The sequence below is a fragment of the Myotis nattereri genome (assembly GCF_964212035.1).
Source record: "Myotis nattereri genome assembly, chromosome: 6".
Lineage (NCBI taxonomy): Eukaryota > Metazoa > Chordata > Mammalia > Chiroptera > Vespertilionidae > Myotis > Myotis nattereri.
Window position 1 is genome coordinate 87390851 of NC_138081.1, and position 16933 is coordinate 87407783.

Below are 16933 nucleotides of genomic sequence, written 5' to 3' on the forward strand. Positions count from 1 at the left end.
AAATTTTGCATCTATTTATATCATATTTGTTGTTATCAATCCACTTCAGAAAGACACACACACACACACACACACACACACATCTTAATTTCTAAGGTTATCCTACAATAAAAAAATAATATAAAAATTTTAAATCTTGCCCTAACTGGTTTGGCTCAGTAGATAGAGCATCGGCCTGCAGACTGAAGGGTCCCAGGTTCGATTCCGGTCAAGGGCATGTACCTTGGTTGCGGGCACATCCCCAGCAGGGGGTGTGCAGGAGGCAGCTGATCGATGTTTCTCATTGATGTTTCTAACTCTCTATCCCTCTCCCTTCCTCTCTGTAAAAAAATCAATAAAAATATATTTTAAAAAATTTTAAATCTTGTAAAACTTGAGCAAAATTGTAATACATGTTTGAAAATACTATAAAAACTTTCAGAAGTACGTACAGTTAAATTTACTAGTTTAGTTATTCCTGCTAATAACTAAAAATGAATTTTAAAAGATCTCAATAAAATATGGCATATACCATTAGTGATTTGGATTCTATTTTAATAAAAATGTTAAAATATTATAACATCCGCCATCGGTCCATGCCGCCATAATGGTGCGCATGAATGTCCTGGCTGATGCTCTGAAGAGTATCAACAATGCCGAAAAGAGAGGCAAACGCCAGGTTCTCAGCAGGCCGTGTTCCAAAGTCATCGTCCGGTTTCTGACTGTGGTGATGAAGCATGGTGACATTGGTGAATTTGAAATTATTGATGACCACAGAGCTGGGAAGATTGTTGTGAACCTCACAGGCAGGTTGAACAAGTGTGGAGTAATCAGCCCCAGATTTGATGTGCAACTAAAAGATCTAGAAAAATGGCAGAACAACTTGCTTCCGTCCCATCAATTTGGTTTCATTGTACTGACAACCTCAGCGGGCACGATGGACCATGAAGAAGCAAGACGAAAACACACAGGAGGGAAAATCCTGGGATTCTTTTTCTAGGGATGTGATACATATGTGGAAATAAAATGCCTCCAAGGACAAAAAAAAAAATGTTATAACACTGCATAGGATAAGTTCAAAGTGTTTCCATTAGTTTCTAAAAATTTTTAAAAGTGGCATGTTTCATATTATTTTATATATCTTTTCTCTTTCTCCAGTTAAAAGATCATATAGATAACCGATACTTTAAATACTTTAGACTATGTAACATTGCTAATATTTCAATAACCTTTCCACATTCCATTTGCATATTTTTAAATATTCTGCATTTCCATGCTTTTAAGGGCTTACATTTATACTAAGTTGTGAATTAACACCCACTAGATATTAATTATAATGCTCTGCATCATTATTGTTACTAAAATCTGATTTTTGTCACACAATTTCATTTGCAATACTATAAATTAACACATTCCTTTAGATATTTATAAAGGAATGACTTTTAAATTGAAAAGTATTTCTAAAAATGCTGGGAAGAAAAAATAAATGCATAATCAGTGAGAAAATAATTAATATTCTTGTATCATCCTAGCCACTTGAATATCTGGTTTAAGCATTTCTACACCTGACACACTAATTTAGCTGCATTGCAGCAAAACCAGCATTGCGGTAATAGAATATTGATTGTACAGTGTTCAAAGACAAAGAACTTATGTTGCTGCACTCTTAATACATGCATGATATTGCAGCACAATATCCATGTCGATAATTTTCACAAATGACCCCCACTGCCACTGTGCTCAGTGGCAATTTAATTATGAAATAGTCAATCTTTTGATTAATCACTTTCTCTTACATTAACCTAAAATATAAGTAACCATGCTAGACTTGGAAGACTCCAGTGTAAAAGCACAGTGAAAATATACTTACCATGTTCATTTAAGTACATTATTTTCCTATTTTTTTATTACAGTGGGGCCTTGACTTACGAGTTTAATTCGTTCTGAGACCGAACTCCTTGAGGAGTTCTTAAGGAGCTCGTTAACTCAAATTACTCTATCAACTCAATGCAAAACATCGGCTGAGAGACAGCTGGTATCTCAAAAAACTCGTTAGTGGGGACACTCGTAAGTCAAGGCCCCACTGTATCATGATTTGATTTCTCATGAATGTTTGAGAAAACTTTCTCATGGAGATTCTAATTTTACAGGGATCGAGTATGAACTCCACATATTCCATTTTCCAGCAAATGTAAAAAATTAAGAGTAGTTTTATCAAGGTGGTAAAATACAATTTTACAAAGAATCCCTTCATGGGCCCATTCTTATGGATACAGTGTTGATGCCCTTTTCAGAAATAATTTAGTCACCCAGAAAAGAATGAAGAGATGTCATTTTGTTTATTTGGAAATACAAACATTAGACCTAGTGTGAATTGTAAATTGAAACTGGAAAGTAATTTTGGCATTAAGATCAACAAGTCTTTATCAATATATTGTTTCGAGAGAATTAAGAAGTGAGGGATGAGGAACAGGAAATGGTATCTTTATAAATTTAAGAGTTGAAAAGGTCATCAAAATTTATCTAAACAACCTGTTGTCCAATATGAGTCTCCTTCCCCACTTCTCTGACAGATGTTTATTCAACATCTGCTTGAATATCTCCAGGACAGCTATTTTATGAGCATGTGATTTCCTTTATTAAGATAAAACCTACTTATTTGTCTTAAGCTGTGTCCTATACTACTGGTGAAAGTCTAAAAGGGTACAAGTTTTCTGAAGTTTATTTTGGCAAAACAAATCACAAAACTCTAAATATATTTATTCATTGGCTCTTTATAGAGCTTTATCCTAAGAAAACAATCAGTTATATATAAGAAATACATAAAAAGTATACATATTTATCCCATATGCATAGGAAATTACTTTTAATAAATTTACATATATATGGAATTTGTTACTTAAAAAAGTGAAAATTGGGAAACAAATTAAAGTTCAAGAATGTAGGGTTATTAAAGTAAATTGTGATAAATCCATACAAAGGAATACCAGGCAATCACCACAAATCATGTTGTACATAAATGTACTCACAATATACTTTAATGATATAATGTATATAAAACATGTAGTAGACTTCCTGACATAAAGGAAACAAAAGATAAATATTAAATTATATATTATTATTACTTTTTAAAATAGACAATAAAAATATTCAATATACCATTCATTTAAAAATATATATGCAGCCCTGGCCAGTGTGGCTCAGTTGTTTGGGCATCATCCCGTGCACATGAAAGGTTGCTGGTTCGATTCCCAGTCATGGTGTGCAGGAGGCTGTCAACCGATGTTTTGCACTCACATGGCTGTTTCTCTCTCCCCCTCCTTCCCTCTCTATCTAAAAATCAATTTAAAAAAATTTAAATACATATACATATATATGACCTATAAGTAATATATGATAAAATATTATTAAATTTGTATTCAAATGGTGAGATTAGAAGATATGGTTTTGTTTCTCTTGTTTTTCTGTTTACCAAGTTTTTTGCATTGAGTATATATTCCTCTTGCAGTCTAAAAACTAAATGTTATTTTAAATATATGTATTCACTATTTAATGAATACCTACTATATGCCAGATACAAATGAACAAAGCTTACATTTCATTATATAACCACAATGTATACTGATTATGAATGTATGTGTATATTCGGTAAGTACAAATAAATCATAAACAAGAGTATATACCAATTTCATGATGGTTGAAGTTTCTGGAAAGGAAGAGAAGGCAATAAAGTTGTGGAAGATTAAACAAAAATTTAAATTGTTCCCATAAAGTTTAATTTATGTAAAAGAAAAAAATATATATATAAAGCAAATGATATGGTGCCATTATTTTTCAGTATGGGTGGTAAGTGGGATCATCCTGGATTTGTTTTTTAAAGAATAAAAAACTGCAACCAATCCATGTGTCCATTAACAATAGGATGGATAAATAAATTGTGGTATTTTAAAATACTATAGTGAGATATAATTAACATACCAACACATTTACTCAACTTAAAATTTGCAATTCAATGATTTTTAGTAAATGCCTAAGGTTGTGTAGCTAATCATCAAAGTCTAGTTTTAGAACATTTCCATTACCCCAATAAGGTCCTCATGTCCTCTTTACAGTTAATCCCTGTTCTCGCCCTCAGTTCTAAGCAATCATTAATCTACTTTCTTTATAGACTTGCCTAATTGTGGTATTTTCTTACAACAGAAGCAAATTACAGTATATTCTTATAAAGAAAAAATATAGCCACACTCAACAACAATGATGAATCTCACAGATAAAATATTGGGTGTAGGCAGACAAACAAAAAATAGTTTATGCTATATGATTCCATTTGTAAATGTTCACAGTGACAAAAGTCAGAATAATGGTTATCATTAGAGGGGTATTGACTTGGAAGGGAAAGGAGGGAGACTTGTGAAGTGCTGCAAATATTCTATCAGATGTCTGGTTACATGAGTATATAAGTGAAAATTAATAAATTAATTCATTTAAACGTCTTTAATTTTATACCCCAATAAAGATTTTTAAAAATAATACCACACCCATACAAAATTTTTTGTCTTAAACCCTTGCTTACCTCATCATTTCCCCTCTCCCCTTTCATCTCTGTTTCTCACATCATTGCCAAGTTGAACCTGAAGTTTCTGAGAAATGTTACTAAAACCATTCAATTATTTAGTTAAAAGACTTAGGAAAAGACAAAGCAAATGTCATAAACTCATCTTTGCTTTCTTTTCTCTACTGGCCTACATTTTCCAAGTGGGATTCTATGATAACAGATAGCTTATGAGAAGAGGAAATGGGTTTATGAGGACAATAAAGCAATAATGAAAACCAGAATAAAACACCCACTGTGGCTGAAAATAGCTATAAAAGCAGCACCACAGCCAAACTGTTATTGCTTTCTTAAAAATAAGGAAAGAAGGGAAAGGAAGGGAAGGGAAGGGAAGGGAAGGGAAGGGAAGGGAAGGGAAGGGAAGGGAAGGGAAGGGAAGGGGTAGATGGGCTTGCCATCTAAGCGGTTCAATTACATAAATTTTACATGCCTTCAAGTGTAAAAAATGTGTCAGGTAGAAAGATAACAAGATTAAAATAACTTTCCTTTGGAAAACCACATTTCACACACATCCTACTTAGTGTTTGAATATTACAAAATATCTGATATTCAAAAATCAACAATGTAATGAAGAGCAACATCTCTGTGGAATCTGTGCCCTAGACAGTGTGCTTCAACATTCCGTCAGTCATAGCAACTCTGCACTACAAGCCCACCTCTAAAAACACGACATAAACTCGGGGCCATGACACCATTTATCCCATGGCCACATTCCCTAGGGAATTCCAAGGGACTGAAATACGTTAATCAACCCCTATCGCAACACCTGCGCATTATAGTGTGTATCACACATAGCTATTGTTCACTTGAGGAAACTGTCAGAGAGCACTGTGTAGTGACTTATCAAAGTTTTCTTAGCATCACTTCAATATCATTCTTTAATAATGCTGCTATTTTCAGAAGAGAGTTATGCAACTAGTCAGTAGCTAATCCAAAAATAATTCTCAGGCCCTTTTACTTGTAAACCAGAGTACCCTCTCATTGCTTCAAAGCTGTGTTCTTTCTCATTCTATACCTGTTTCTAGATTAAAATCAAAATATAAAATCTAGCCATCAGTGTCTACTCAACAATAATAATGAAACCAAGAGCTGGTTCTTTGAAAGGATAAACAAGATTGACAAACCTCTAGCCAGACTCACCAAGAAGCAAAGAGAGAGGACCCAAATAAACAAAATCAGAAACGATAGAGGCGAAATAACAACAGACCCCACAGAAATACAAATGATCATTAAAAAATACTATGGACAGCTCTACTCCAGCAAACTAGACAACCTGGAGGAAATGGACAAATTCCTAGAAAAATACAACATTCCAAAACTCAATCAGGAAGAATCTAAAAATCTCAACAGGCCAATAGCTATGGAAGAAATTGAAGCAGTCATCAAAAAGCTTCCAGCAAACAAAAGCCCAGGACCAGACGGCTTCACAGGGGAGTTTTACCAAACATTCAAGGAAAAACTAAAACCTATCCTCCTCAGACTACTACAAAAAATTCAAGAGGAAGGAACACTTCCAAGCTCATTCTATGAAGCCAGCATCACCCTAATACCAAAGCCAGGTAAAGACAACACAATGAAAGAGAATTACAGGCCAATATCCCTCATGAACATAGATGCCAAAATCCTCAACAAAATCTTAGCAAATCAGATTCAGCAGTACATCAGAAAGATCATACACCATGACCAAGTAGGATTTATCCCAGGGATGCAAGGATGGTACCATATCCGCAAATCAATAAACGTGATACATCACATAAACAAATTGAAAGAAAAAAACCACATGGTCATATCAATTGATGCAGAAAAAGCATTTGACAAAATTCAACACCCATTTTTGATAAAAACTCTCAGCAAGGTGGGAGTAGAAGGATCATACCGCAACATAATAAAAGCCATATATGACAGGCCCACAGCCAACATCATACTCAATGGACAAAAACTTACACCATTTCCCCTAAGAACAGGAACAAGACAGGGATGCCCCCTCTCACCACTCCTGTTCAACATAGTACTGGAAGTGTTAGCCATTGCAATTCGGCAAGAAGAAGAAATAGAAGGCATCCAAATTGGAAAAGAGGAAGTAAAACTGTCCTTATTTGCAGACGACATGATATTATACATACAAAACCCTAGAGACTCCATCAAAAAGCTACTAGACTTAATACATGAATTTGGCAATGTAGCAGGATACAAAATTAACCCCAAGAAATCTGAGGCATTTCTATACACCAATAGTGAACTTTCAGAAAGAGAGATTATAAAAACAATCCCGTTTACCATCGCACCAAAAAAACTAAGCTACCTAGGAATAATCTTAACTAAAGAGGTAAAAGACCTCTACTCAGAAAACTACAGGACGTTGAAAAAAGATATAGAGGAAGACATAAACAGATGGAAGAACATACCGTGTTCATGGATTGGTAGAATCAACATCATTAAAATGTCCATACTACCCAAAGCAATCTATAAATTCAACACACTTCCCATTAAAATACCAACGGCATACTTCAGAGATCTAGAACGAACTCTCCAAAAATTCATCTGGAATCTTGAGTATCTGAAAGGTTGTGACATTATTGAGATATTAATCAACAATACTTTAGTTGCAAGTGACCAAAAAAAAAAAAAAATCAGTAACAATTCAACCTAGCTTTTTTTTTTAAAAAAAAAAAAAGGAGGAACTAATTTATATACATATATATAAAAGTCTAAGCAATCGAACGACCAGTCACTATGAGGCACACTGACCACCAGGGGGCAAACACTCAATGCAGGAGCTGCCCCCTGGTGGTCAGTGCGCTCCCACAGTGGGAGCACCGCTCAGCCAGGAGCCAGGCTCACAGCTGGTAAGCGCAGTTGCAGCTGTGTGAGCCTCTCCTGCCTCCACGGCAACACTATTGGCAGCAGCGGCAGGCGCAGTGGGGCCAGGATGAGCAGGAGCAGTGCCTGGTGCCAGCTCAGGCGCCTCCCTGGCCACCTGCCGCTTCGTGCACTGCTACATCCCTCAGAGGATGTCAGACTGCAGAGGATCAGGCTGAAATCGGCAGTCTGACATCCCCCAAGGGTCCCCAGATTGCAAGAGGGTGCAGGCCAGGATGAGGGACCACACTAGTGCATGAATCCGTGCACCAGGCATGTATGTAGTTTATTAGATAAGTATCTAAAAGTTGAGGGTTTAATACTGATTTCAGGCTTACATACATTCAGGCCTTCAATCTCATCTCTGTATCTTTGTATGTTGACCTCAAATTTCTTTTGCAAAAGAAGCAAAGAACCTGACTTCAAATAAGCTCCAACTTGTATTTTCAATACAGTTTATCATCCCAAAGAAAATAGTACAATAATACTTTTCCTCCCTTCCCCAGCCCCAACCCAAGGGCTGACATCAAATCTTAGGAAAAACTCAACCTAGTTTTGAGTTTTTAGCACATAACTATTATTGAAAAAAAAGTCACAAAGACCAAGGGGGAGGAACAAGTACTTGGCCATTCTGGTCACAACCCACCCCTGAGGCAGAAAAGAGGGCACCTCGTGACATAGAGCCCCCTTAGGACTGCATGGAGTTGAGGAAAGGATGTTTCAAAAGATCACCCGTGTGCTGGGACTGATGGAGAAGAAATGGCGAGGAAGCCAAAGCAACGGGCGTCCACTATTGTCATCACACTTATGGGCTAATTCAGCAGAGGTTTTCTGGCAAACAGGATGTATATTTCTGGTCTTCTCCAGCACAGCAATGAAAATTTTACTGTTGTCAGCCTACAAGAAACCTGAAAGTCATTTGAGAGGTTCAAATGTAGGGAAGAAAAAAAGATAACATTTATTGCTTCATAAACTTGGTAATAAAAAGCATAAAAATTCCTTTAGGAAAATGTTATTCCCCCATCTATCCTGCATAGTTGGCAGTTGGCATGACCTATTTTTTTTAATATGGATATTTTGACTTGGCTGAACCAAAATGATAACCAAAAGATGTAAAAATACTGGGGTGTATTTTTTGTTGTTGTTTTAGTGATGTGTTAAGTCAAACTAATGCCTCTGAACTTTATCCCATCTGCCAACTCTGCTACACCTGATGAAGGTGGGCAAGTTGGGTGAAGCTAAAGGATGGGCTGACAGTGTCTGTTCTGCACAATAATTGATGCTCAAAATCATGAGTAAAAATACTAGAGGAAAATTTAGGTAACTATTTCTCTAATTATAAAGTTGGCATGTCAAAATATTTTTAAACCCCAAGCCGGTTTTGCTCAGTGGATAGAGCGCTGGCCTGCAGACCAAAGGGTCCTGGGTTCGATTCTGGACAAGGGCATGTATTTTAGTTGCAGGCTCCTCCCCAGCCCAGGCACAGGTTGAGCCATGTGTAGGAGGCAACCAATCAATGTGCTTCTCTCACATTGATGTTTCTGTCTTTCCCTCTCTCTTCTCTCTCTCTCTCTCTCTCTCTCTCTCTCTCTCTCTCTCTCTCTCTCGTCTCTCTCTCTCTTTCTCCATATATATATTTAATATTTAAAATATCTAACCCAAAAATCATACAGGGAAAATGGCTAGATTTGACTGCCAGAGTGAACATAATCACTAACAAAGTTACAAGAAAATGGAAAACTAGTAAAAATATTTGGAACATATATAATGAACAGAGGATTAATATTTTTAATATGAGAGCTTTAAAAATCAATAAGAGAAAGACAAATGCAGCAATAAAAAATAGTAAAGGAATAATGTAAAAGTAATTCCAAAAGAAGTAAATGAAAAAATATAGTCCAATGACATGTGAAGAGATGTTTAAATTCATTATTAATAAATGAAATAAAAATTAAACAAATTTGACTCTATATTGCCAAATATTAAAACACTTAATAACAACCACTGCTATTAGATATTTAGATTGGTACAGCCTTTCAGAAAAACCATTTGGCATTATGTATGATTTTAAATTTTAAGTATATATTCCCCTTGACCCAGCACTCCTGCTTCTAAGACCTACAACAAGGGAGAAAAGAGAATCAGGTGAAAGGATTGTTAGTGTATGTATGTGTGCATTTGAGTGTATATGTTTCAGGGTAAGTTGTGTAAAAAGATTTGGAGGTCATACTATTTACAATAATGAACAGTTTAACTCCTAAATGCCTAATAACAAGGAATTAACAAAATAAGCTAAAAATCATTCTTTAAAATGGATTCCCCCCAAAATTGTATATGATGGTGTTGATCTCTATGTGGAGACTTAAAAAGATGCCCTTGTAGTCTAGGTGACTTTGACCTTTTCTTTGCCAGGTTTTATTTTAAATATACATATGACTGTGAGGTCAAGATTTAGACCCCATAATCTCCTTGCCTTTTTCTCACTCCTCTTTTGGTGAGATTCTTTATTTTTTAGCAGATTAATTTGTGTAATCGGTTAATTTGTATAATTTGTCAAAATGTACCTTTGTCAAACAACTATAGCCAAAAGGTTGTGTCAGTATGTCCTCTACTAGTATTTCTTAAAACAATCTTGTTCACTTTTTGCATCTGTTGCCTCATTCCTGCTAGCCAGAAATTTCCTAAACTGTTCCATGACATTAATTGTTATTACATGAAACAAAATAATATATATGGGAAGCACTAAGATAAGCCAAATCAGGCAGATTTCATTGCTTCAGACCTTCTCAGAATATTAAATATGCCAACATAATATGTAATATTATCAGATTTTTTCTAAGTAAGTTTCTCACTATATTAATCCTCCAAGGAACAGAGTTAGGCAAGTATTGTGGCCTATTCTGATCTTCCTGAACTCCTCACAACTCTATTTACAAATAGATCCCTCCTGTGATACAGTTCGTTATTAAATCAAGATCATCAAGAATGGCTATCATCAACAAATCCAATGACAAGTGCTGGCGAGCATGTAGAGAAAAAGGAACCCTCATGCACTGCTGGTGGGAATGCAGACTGGTGCAGCCACTGTGAAAAACACTATGGAGTTTCCTCAAAATACTAAAAATGGAACTCCCATTTGACCCAGTGATCCCACTTCTAGGAATATATCCCAAAAAATCAGAAACACCAATCAGAAAGGATATATGCTCCCCTATGTTCACAGCAGCTCAATTTATAATAGCTAGTATTTGAAAACAGCCTACGTGCCTATCAGCAGATGAGTGGGTTAAAAAACTGTGGCACAGCTACACAGCGGAATACTATGCTGCCGTAAAAAAGAAAGAACTCTTACCATTTGCAACAGCATGGATGAACGTGAAAAGCATTATGCTAAATGAAATAAGCCAGTCAGAGAAAGATACATATCACATGACCTCACTCATTTGTGGAATATAATGAACAACATAAACTGATGAACAAAAATAGATCCAGAGACAGAGAAGCATCGAAGAGACTGTCCAACCTCAGAGGGAAGACAGTGGAGGGTGAGAAGGGAGGGTAAGAGATCAACCAAAGGACTTGTATGCATGCATATAAGCATAACCAGCGGACACAGACAGTAGGGGGGTGAGGGCATGTGTTGCGGGGGCAGGAGCAGGCGGGGAGAGGTCAATGGGGGAAAAAGGAGACATGTAATACTTTCAACAATAAAGAATTTAAATTTTTTTTAAGAAGGTCATCAACAAGCTGTGCTGAATGGCTGCAGGGGGAGCACTTTTTTTTTTTTTTTTCCAGTTCTCATCTCACTATATCTGTCCTCAATTTTTGACAAGTTGGACCTCTACATCTTTGAAAAAACCTTCTTCCTTGGTTTTTCTCTGTTGGTCTCAAGACTTTCTCATTTAGTTTCCTTTCCCGTTGCTGTTGCATTGTTGGCTGCCTCTGCTCATTTTGCTTCATAAATGTTGATTTTCCCTGGAGATTCTCTCTGGCAACCACTCTTTTGACACCAAACACTCCCTGGGTGATCTCATTCTCGCCTACAATTTCAACAAGCAGCTCTCATAAGCTCATGATTTATAAGTCATGAAGAACCTTTGGCCCGCATCTATCTTCTAGGGTTGATGTTTATGTAAACTGCCCTCTTTAATATCTCTCCCAGGAAGCGCTACAGGCACATCAAACTGGATATATCCAAAACGGAAAAGTATTTTTCTCCTCCCACAAAACACTGTTTCCTACATCAACAAATGATGTCACTCATCCATCCAGTTTCCAGCAGTTTCACTTATTTCTCTCCCTCACACACCAAGCCATTAATAATCAATTTCTGTTGATTTGTCTTAATATCTCCCCAAATATCTATGCCCCCCCCCATCTGGATGACCATTATATTAGTGCTCAACACCTTCATTTGTCACCTAAATTATTGCAGAGTTAGCACTCAATAAAATTTTGCTGAATAAATGAATGATTTTCCTTAAGTCTTGTCCCTTCCCATTCTTGCTCCTACCTGCACATGGTGATCATTCTAAAACAAACTCTATCATTTCCTCTCACCTTGAAGGGTAACTGCTGCCCCAAAGGATACAAACAAATAGCATTACGCACATTAGTTTATGAGTTGACTATTGCTCACCTCTCTAACCTCATCTATCACCACTCCCCAACTCAAAGTATATCCTCCAGACAGTCACGTTGCACCTGAACAACATGCAGTTTTTTCAAAGATACCAGAATAACTTTTCTCCTCTTTCCCTTTTCCTTACCAAACCTCATCTGGACTTAATTCTTACTCCACATTCGAGATTCAACTACAATGTCATCTTCTTAGGAAATATTCCAATTTGCAAAAATTGGATTGGATGCCCTTTTTATAGGACTCCACATTACCCTATTCATTTTTTTTATTATTACATACATCACACTGATGAGTTTTCCTGATGACTTACTTGACTGTAGTATCTTTAAAGCCAGGGTCTATGACTTATGCATCAAGTCGTGCTCAAGAATAGCTCAGGATCTGACACATAATAGGCCATCCAGATTTAAGGTTCCCATCTGTATAACAGAGACATTGTACTACGAACTAAACAGAAATATCAGAGGATCAAATATAGAGTTTCCAAATAAAATACAGGGCATCTAGAAATAAATTTTAGTATGTCTCATGCAATATTTGGAACATATTTACACTCAAAATTATTTATGTGTCTAGAATTCAAATGTAACTGGATATTCTATTTTCCCCCAAATCTGGCAACCCTAATAAAATAAGATTTTCTATCTATGAAAGTGCTTTACAATCTATAAGAATTTCTACAACCCAACCAACCAGCTCAGAGGTTGAGCATTGATCTGTGAACCAGGAGGTGACAGTATGATTCCCAATCAGGGCACATACCCAGGGTTGCAGGCTTAACCCCCAGTAGGGGGCAAGTAGGAGGCAGCTGATCAATGATTCTCTCTCATCATTGATGTTATTTTCTCTCTCTCCCTTTCCCTTCCTCTCTGAAATCAATAAAAATATAAAAATAAATAAAAGTTTCTACAAAAATATAAGCAAATATAAGTTTTTATCTTTCAAAAATCCATTACAGCTTTGACATGAACGAGAGAAGTTTCCATGTCAAGCTTCTGTGATTTTCATCCGTTTTTGACAAATCTTGCTATGTGAATTTATTTGTTCTTCTTAAAGTATATATTTTATGAAAACAAAAGTAAGTTCTTGGGGAAATATGTTTGATTTCAGGCAACCAAAATGTATGTTGACCACCTACAATGATCATTACACTAAAGAAGACTGGGAGCAAGAGAAGAGAGGGAGGGAGGAAAGGAAAGAGGGACTTAACACTCTGTAGTTTCAAGAGCTAAAACCCTGAGGCTAGGTCCTCTTTCAGCACTACATCTACAAGTACTACCCTACGTTTGGAACTCACTGGTCTTTACTGATTAATCTAAATAGAGTGGTGATACATATGTTTTCTAATTACCCACTTGATTTAAGGTGTAAGAAGCATCAATATAAACTAGGACAGTGGTCGGCAAACTGTGGCTCACGAGCCACATGCAGGTCTTTGGCCCCTTGAGTGTGGCCACAAAGTTTCAATCGTACTGTACATGCGCGCCCGCACATGGTAGTTTGTGGAAGAGCCACACTCAAGGGGCCACAGTTTGCCGACCACTGAATTAGGAAGTACCTGGCCTGGGAAGAGCTAAGATGCCTAATTTCTCCACTAACTGTTGTGTATCACCAACCTGGGCATCCATTTTCTCATCTTTAAGAAACACAGTATTGCCCTGGCTGGGTAGGAGTGTCATTCTGTACACCAAAGGGTTGCAGGTTCAATCCCCAGTTAGAGTGGGTACAGGAGGCAACTGATCAATGTCTCTCTCTCTCTCCCTCCCTCCCTCCATTCCTCCCTCCCTTTCTCCACACACACACACACACACACACACACACTCTTATTCTCTCTCTCTCAAATCAATAAAAACATCCTCAGATGAGGATTTAAAAAAAAAAAACAAAAAAAACTACCAATTCAGGTGATGTCTAACTTTCAACAGAGCTCTAACACTCTGAAATTGTATGAAATAGTCGCTGCTATATCATGCTATAGGCATTAGTAGAAATAAAAGGTTTAAATGTCTTATTTGTGAATGAATTCATCAAATGAAACATTATCAAATGAAATTTATAACTTGTTAATCTGTTATCATTATGTAAGTCTAGTCCACCCACAGACAGCAAGGAAGGCGAACCAAGTTTTAGTGGTAGTAGAATCACATTCGGAGTTTCACTAAAGTTATAGGAGATCCACAGTTGGCCCTGTTCAGCCAGAAGGACAGACACAAAGTTTCATCTCTCCTCCCCCTTCCTCATGCCTCCAGAAGATAAGGGACAGAAGAGACTAATTGGGAACTGGTCTTAAATGTCACAAGCACGGGGACATCAGGAACAGGGACAATTATCAGAATCACTTGACTGCAAGAGATTTAAAAAATTACTCCAGACAGACACGAATCACCCTGATAAACAGGTTCCCTTGCAAGTAGCCAAGTTAAAGGACAGATGTCCCTGTTTTGCACACACCAATCCCATAGAGGAGGCTCCCAAACATAACTGACCTTAAGTATGTGAGGGAAGTAAACAGTTTGCTCTGTTCACCCTTCCTATGTGCTTTCCTCAGCCTTCAGGCATTGAGCCCTCCCAACCCTCAGAATGCATGGGCTGTGGGGAAGAGAATCCTGAGGAGGGCTTCAAGGGCCCCTGCAGTGAGGCCTGACACCTGGGAATGAGAGTGAGTTAGTCAATAAAGGAGGGACGCATTGGAGCAGCGGTTCTCAACCTGTGGGTCGCGACCCCTCTGGCGGTCGAACAACCCTTTCACAGGGGTCGCCTAAGACCATCCGGCATATCAGATATTTACATTACGATTCATAACAGTAGCAACACTACAGTTATGAAGTAGCAACGGAAATAATTTTATGGTTGGGTCACAACATGAGGAACTGTATTTAAAGGGCCAGAAGGTTGAGAACCACTGCATTGGAGGAAGACCTTTATTGTTCAAGAAACTGTTCACCTCCCTTGCATCTCATGGGAACTGCACCCTCCCGTGGTCTGGCATGGGATGCTCCAACAGGGAGCTGCCTTCTTAAACGGCCCTGCATGTGGGGCCATAGTGATTGTCCAGGTGGCAAGTGTTCCAAGATGTGCCAGTCATCCTCCTCCTCCATGATTTTCTAAATTAGAAGGAAATGAATAGAATCCATAGATATCTGGTGGTGAAGCGAGGAAAATGTCAAGCAATAAGATGTTGGCAGCCACATTCAAGGCCACGTGGAAGAAACGAAGAACAGAAAAATGAATGCAGCCAACACACAGACAAAAGAGATCAGAGGCAGCTGGCTCAGCCTTTGCTGTATTCAGGGCCTGGTTCCACTGCGTCCCTGCCCTGCCCTGCCTCGCTCAATTGATGGGAGCCAGTCGCCCCCCCTCCCTTTATTCCCCAGGTTTTTTTTACATTGAGTCTTTGCCAAAGTGAAACCACTATTTATAACATTAAAAACTGAGGGAACAACATTTGCAAAGGCAAGGAGCAGTGACATAACTGATAAAATGTCTAATTAGGGCCCCCCGTCTCTGCCTCTCCCTGAAAGACTGGGAAAATATGCCCCATAATAATAATGCAGGCAGAGTATGCTTTTTCTCTAATGATTTATGGCATCATTAATTTGTGAGAGGCCTTTTTATGAGCAGAAGAGAAAAGTCTGAATTATAGCAAGGGAAGCCTTGATAAGTAATGTATCTGGTATTGATTATACTCTCATGGATATTTGATCTGGGGTTTATAATTCAGCTACTCAACATTTCAGGAGGGTGGAGCTTAGATTTTACCACCCAGTAGACAGAATTATGAACTTGTCCCCAGGCCTTTCACAGCCTGTGTCCCAAGAAGAGAAACGTGCTCGTGCTGGCTCAGGAAACACTGCATAGTACGTCTTCCTCGGGGAGATTCACAGAGCTTATTAACACATAGGAACAGTATCAGTAAATAAATCTGCTTAATTTGTCTAACAGTTAAACAAACAAACTTATTTGCACAAGGAAAGATTTGCTTTGTTCTTCCCCCATTTAACAAACCCCAAAGCAGTTTTCCCTCAACACCAGGAAGCATTTAAAACCACTAAGGGAAGCATACTGCATAGGCATATACTGAAGATTTTAGGGAGCCTCACCCACTCTGTTGTTATAGACATTCAATGGCAAATTAATTTATTTGTGTCATAGACTCACAGGTAGATTTTCTTTTATTCCTACCTAAGGACATGCTTAGAGAGAATAAGGGTGAGAGAGGGAGGGAGGGAGGGAGGGAGGGAGGGAGGGAGGGAGGGAGAGAGAGAGAGAAACATCAATGTGAGAGAGAAATATTAAAAAGCTGCCTCCTGAACACACCCAAATCTGGTATCTAGCCCGAACCCAGGTATGTGCCCTGACCGGAAATCAAAACTAACTTAAGGTTAGTGATCAATTGAAAATTCTGTCTCCGATTTTTACCAGACCATTTATGCCCAAGTAGGCAGACGGAATGCATGAGCCGCAGTAGTGTTACCTTCCCTCCTGGACCAGGAGGAAACAAAACATCTCACACAGGGAAGAGGCAACTAGCTCTATTGAGTGAGAGAGCAAGGTGCAAAGCCACCAAAGGCAAAGCAGGGCGGATGAGGGTTCCAAATTTGGTCCCAAAATAAGGGTGAAGCCCTAGCTGCTTTGGCTCAGTGGATAGAGCATCGGCCAGCGGACTGAAGGATCCTTGGTTTGATTCAGATCAATGGCACATGCCTGAGTTGTGGGCTTGATCCCCAGTAAGGGGCGTGCAGGAGGCAGCTAATCAATGATTCTCTATCATCATTGATGTTTCTATCTCTCTTTCCCTCTCCTTTCCTCTCTGAAACCAATAAAAATATATTTTAAAAAAT

The 16933-nt window shown here is 38.0% G+C and overlaps 1 protein-coding gene across 1 annotated transcript; it reads left to right on the forward strand.

The window, feature by feature from the left end:
- The first annotated feature begins 568 nt into the window (after positions 1–568).
- LOC308521433 (small ribosomal subunit protein uS8-like) lies at positions 569–1021 on the forward strand. The gene has a single exon (XM_081094455.1). The coding sequence runs from the start codon at positions 587–589 to the stop codon at positions 977–979; it is 393 nt and encodes a 130-aa protein (XP_080950581.1). The 5' UTR covers positions 569–586; the 3' UTR covers positions 980–1021.
- The last annotated feature ends 15912 nt before the right edge of the window (positions 1022–16933 follow it).

Coding starts and splice junctions, on each gene's coding strand:
- LOC308521433 (XM_081094455.1), top strand. CDS start 587: ATGGTGCGCATGAATGTCCTGGCTGATGCTCTGAAGAGTATCAACAAT.